Genomic DNA, 5,096 nt, shown 5'->3' with positions numbered 1-5,096 from the left:
TTAATGCAGAGAACTCCTAACCCTAGATTCTCTTTGTTGTGTGTATCATTCTCCAAACATCCATAATGGCGTTTAAATAGACTATACCTAGGGTTAAGGTTGGATTGACTAATGGGTCACCTTATGCTCGTACATATTCAAATGCTTGTGCAGTACTACTGTAACAATTTTCTAAGTACAGGCATTAGATCCACAAAAAATGCTCTTACAGATGGATTTATTCATGTTGACGTGCATGTAATTTCTAAATGTAATAATCCGAATGAGGAATAAAAAGTATAACGCTGGTGAGAGCTTCTCTTAACTTCTTGTATGTACAAGATGAAATATGCACCACAATGTACGTGGTCTTGCACATTCTAAATTGTTATTTTATACTCCTTCCGTTACCATTTACATGAACTCATTTGACTGGGCACGAAGTTTAAGAAAACAGAGAAGACTTTTGAATTTGTGGTGTAAAATGAAGCACATATATTTTGTGTGATCATAAATCATTGTATAAAGGTAAATTATTTTCAAATAGGAAAAGAGATCATTCTTTTTGGCACGGAGTAAAAAGGAAATAAGTTCACATAAATTGAAACGGAGCGAGTAATAGGAGAAACAAAGTGCCCAAAAAAAAGAGATGACTGCCCTCGTTCTAGCGCAGTCCGCTAGCCAAAGTCACAAGTCAAGTAATGTATATCCGCTAATGAGAAGCGACAAAAAATGTGCGAGTCAATCATTCTGTTAGCATGCTCCTAGAGTGCTTTTCAGGAGATGGATTGTGTTTATTTAATTTGGTAGTATCACGTAGGTTTGGACAATATTTGGTAAGTTTTAAAAAAAAGTGTGTGTGGTTTTTTCTTTTTTAAAAAATCATTACCCCGGCTATACTGACCGGTGGTTTTGAGAGATTAGCATTGAACTCTACTTTGTACAGTTAGCGTCACAAAAAACTTGCAGAAAATTAAGTGGAAGAGCACTACTCCCTTTTACAGTGTAGCTTACAGAAAGATAAAATGCAATGATTTGATTATCTAGGCATGTACCAAGCGATAAAATGATTTGATAAAGCTGCCTGAACTTCTAAGGAATTGTTAGTACAGAACTGGAGAGATTTAGCAAAAGCCCAAGCTCTGTGCTCACATGTACCAATACTACATTATTTTGCTTAAAGGTTTGTGAAGAACAAAAGGCCAAAACATAAGGCGTATGTAGGCAACTAGACACAATAAGACACAAGAAATCATGATACTTCTGCATAAAATAAATTTATTGAAGTGAAATCTTGGACTTAGGCTGCTTTTCTTGAATACGTCAACCATCTTTGATGCATCTTCCTTTTAAAAAAAATAATTTCTCAGGTCCTGCTGCTCCATACTTGTAAAGTTTTCCATTTTGACTTCCTTCAGCTTATGCCTCCAACAATAATTCAAAGGCAGAGATACAGAAGAGCATCTGTAAATCAATGCTTTACATAGAGATATTCAAGCCGGTCACTAGTGATCTTGATTGTCTTCAATGAATGACAACTGAATATCAATGCTTTGCAAGTAGTTATTCCTCCAATTACTTCTAACAACATCGAATCGCTGCTAGCAATGCAGATATTTTCAAGATTGGGTGCCACAATATCAACCATCTGTAAATCTTAAAGACAAGCCAACCAAACTCTCCTCAGTTTGGGTAAAGTTCCTGCAATTTGTAAACTGGCTAGTCCGCGGCATTCATTTAAAGTTGAATCCTCTAAGCTACTGCAACTTTCACATAGAGCTTGAATGAAGTGCTCACCCAAAAGTGCCTTAGAGAGGTCTAACACTCTCAAAGACGAAAACTTTATGCCATTGTGGGGCAATTCAAGCTTAAATCCACGTAAATCAAGAACATTTAGGTCTTTGGCAGCAAAGATTGCTCAGGCAAAGTGTTGTAACCATTATCAACACTTAAAATCAACTCTTTGATTTTAAGCGACACAAGTGTACTAATCTAACTATGGATATAAGAATTCCAATGACAAGACGGTAATGTTAACCAGAACTTTTGTATAGAAACCTTGTGATTCTGCCGATTTGCTAGAATTTGATCCACAACATTCACAAGTTCTGTTATGTTTTTTGAAAGTATATAACCAAAGTTTAAGTAGGAGAGAGAATTCCAAGCACTATTAAAAGTCTTTGACAATGTACTCAATTGTGCAGCCTCTTTAACAAGAAGGAAAGACAGAATTTTCTGCAAAATTGGTTCTGGCAATTTGGATATGTAATCCACTGCTGCATCCGCATTTTTCCCTTCCATCGCTATCAGAACTTTTATTATCTTTCACTCTTAACACAGAATCTGTGGCCGCCTGCCACAGAACATATAAAGAAATATTTATATCTTTTGTTCCTCCCAACCCTAAAGGCAACTTAAACTAATTAGACAATGGATTTAACTAAGTACAAGAACCAAACGTCAAAAGGAAAAAAGTTATGAAAGGTAAAGTTTCTGATTCAGGTTAGGAAAAATATATTTACGCCCTCAGTCTGCATTTGATGAGACTTTTTTTTGCAGATAATTTAGGCTAGAATTATGCAAGCAGAGTTCTTTCCTTTCTTGATTTATTCGAAAAGAGTTTTTAGTTATTTACACGTGAATTTTTTCATTGTTACTTGTTAGGTCACCTTTACCTTTTATAGCACCGTAGTATATCTTAGTAGTTTCTGGACTACCCTTATCAGTGAGTATAAAGTTTTAAAATCATATAAAATATTATTAATAAAATGTGTTTGAGTTATAAATAGTTTCCGAAAACAATTAGTATTTTTTTCTATTTAACTAACTCAATAAAGATAGAAATCTCGTCCCACATAAATATTTCTTAATTAGATGCCGTAATAATATTAACCCTTCTATGACTTTTACACATTTTCAGAAAACACTTGAAATGCAAGCTTGTTATCGCAAGCCTACACAGTTTAAGGAAATTGGAGCAATTTGCTACGCACATGATCAATATTATTGTTCACTTGGCCAAATGAACTTCATTTTTTCTCAAAGAAGTGAAAGAAATCATTTATGTTTACATTAAATTAAATAAAGTGTTAAAATTCAGCCATGGGAGAGAGCTATAAGCGTGAAGAAGAAGGCGGAGTATTTGAGAATTTTTCAACTAACTCATTAACAGCTGTAGCCTCCAATTATATACAGTGTAGTCAAAGAGGAAAACTAAAATAATAATAATGACCTCTAAGTCCTAGTAATTACACTTTGGTTCTAATAACTAATGTCTAACTAACTATCTTCCAATACTCCCCCTCAAGCTGGAGGGTGGAGAATGTTCAACACACCCAGCTTGCTCAGTAAAAAATGATGTTGTCCTGATGCTAATCCTTTTGTGAGAAGATATGCCTGCTGATCGTTGGATGAGACATACTGAGTAGTCAATAGGCCTTCTTTAATGCGCTCTCGAATGAAATGACAATCAATCTCGATGTGTTTGGTGCGCTCGTGAAAGATAGGATTTGCCGCAATTTGCATTGCTGCCTTACTATCACAAAATAATGTGACTGGTTGAACAACAGAAACTCCCAATTCTGAGAACAAACCCAATAGCCACACAATTTCAGAGACCGCTGATGCCATGCTACGATACTCTGCTTCTGCACTACTACTTGAGACATTATGTTGCTTTTTCGACTTCCATGAAACCAAGGAATCACCAAATTTGACTGCATAACCACTAACATACCTCCTTGTCATTGGGTATGCTACCCAATCAGAATCACAGAAACCAGCTAATGCGTTCACAACTCCTCTCTTCATTAATACTCCCATACCTAGTGCAGATTTTAAGTATCTCACTACCCTGAGTGCAACATTCATATGTGACTTTTTAGGGAGTTACATAAACTGACTTAAACTTTGTACTGCATAGCTAATATCAGGCCGTGTGACAGTAAGATAGAGATGTTTACCTAAAAACATAATAAGAGTTGTTCAACATAACGAATTGCTAGTCTAATCATGAACAATATGATCAAGGAATACCACAATTACAATAAAAAGACTCACTGGCATATTATGACTCGACAAAACGCATAGGTACTCGTCACCTCACCTATACGTTGTACTCAACATACAAACACGTAGCAAATAAGTGAATAATGCCTAATCCCTCAAGCCAAGGTTAACCACGACAATTACCTCGCTCTGAAGGCCACTCAATACTCAATCACAGCTTTTCCCCTAGAATCCACCTCCAAATCACTCGTATCTATTCAAAAACGAATCAATAATATCAAATATTGCTAAAGGAATCAATTACATTGCATAAATTTAGATTTCCAAAACTTTCCCCCAAAAAGTCCAAAACTGACCCCGAGCCCGCTTGGTCAAAATTCGAGGTTCAGATAAAAATCCATTTACCTATGCATCCCCGAGCCTGGATATATAATTGGTTTTGGAATCCGACCTCAATTTGAGGTCTAAATCCCCAAATTTCGAAATCCCTAGTTTCTACACAAAAATCCCCAACTCCAGCATGAAACTCTAGATTTTATGTTGCTAATTCATAAAATGTAATGGTAAATTGAAAGAATGTGGTTTAGAATCACTTACCAACACTTTGGGGAAGAAAATGTCTTTTGAAAATTGCCTCTAGGCCTTCTAGCTTTTGCAAAATGTGAAAGAATGGCTTATGTCCCGTTTTGGGACTGTTTTATGAACTGGGCGACAGTGTTCATCGTGTTCGCGAAGAGCTGCACCGCTAGGCTTACGCGATCACGAAACCCTCACCTGGTTTGCAAAGGCTATGTCCCCCTGGCCTTCGCGTTCGCGAGCCCGTGGTCGCGTTCGCGTAGAAGGAAAGTCTGACCCCTTCCCCATGTCCCAAATGCTACGTGTTCGCGATGAGTCGGTCGCGTTCGCGAAGGGTAAAGCCCCCATCACTCCGCGTTCGCGACCAAGCCTTTGTGTTCGCAAAAAGGAAAAACGCACCCTGACCAGCTTACCTTTCGCGTTCGCGAGAGTATCTTCATGAACGCAAAGAAGAACACACCATAACTGCTGTTGCAGCAAAAATACCAAATTTTCTAAGTCCAAACATCTCGTAGCCTATCCGAAACTCACCC

General features: G+C 37.2%; 1 protein-coding gene across 1 annotated transcript; it reads right to left on the bottom strand.

The window, feature by feature from the left end:
- Positions 1 to 1,636: 1,636 nt before the first annotated feature.
- On the bottom strand, positions 1,637 to 2,280 carry LOC142168323 (F-box/LRR-repeat protein At3g26922-like). Its single transcript, XM_075228989.1, has 2 exons — positions 2,038 to 2,280; positions 1,637 to 1,846 (listed from the first exon to the last, which is right to left on the bottom strand). Exons 1-2 carry the CDS (start codon positions 2,278 to 2,280, stop codon positions 1,637 to 1,639), a joined length of 453 nt encoding a protein of 150 aa, XP_075085090.1.
- Positions 2,281 to 5,096: the final 2,816 nt, after the last annotated feature.

This window comes from Nicotiana tabacum, chromosome 13 (assembly GCF_000715075.1).
Source record: "Nicotiana tabacum cultivar K326 chromosome 13, ASM71507v2, whole genome shotgun sequence".
In the NCBI taxonomy this organism is placed as follows: Eukaryota; Viridiplantae; Streptophyta; class Magnoliopsida; order Solanales; family Solanaceae; genus Nicotiana; species Nicotiana tabacum.
This window is presented reverse-complemented; position numbering and strand designations above follow the sequence as displayed.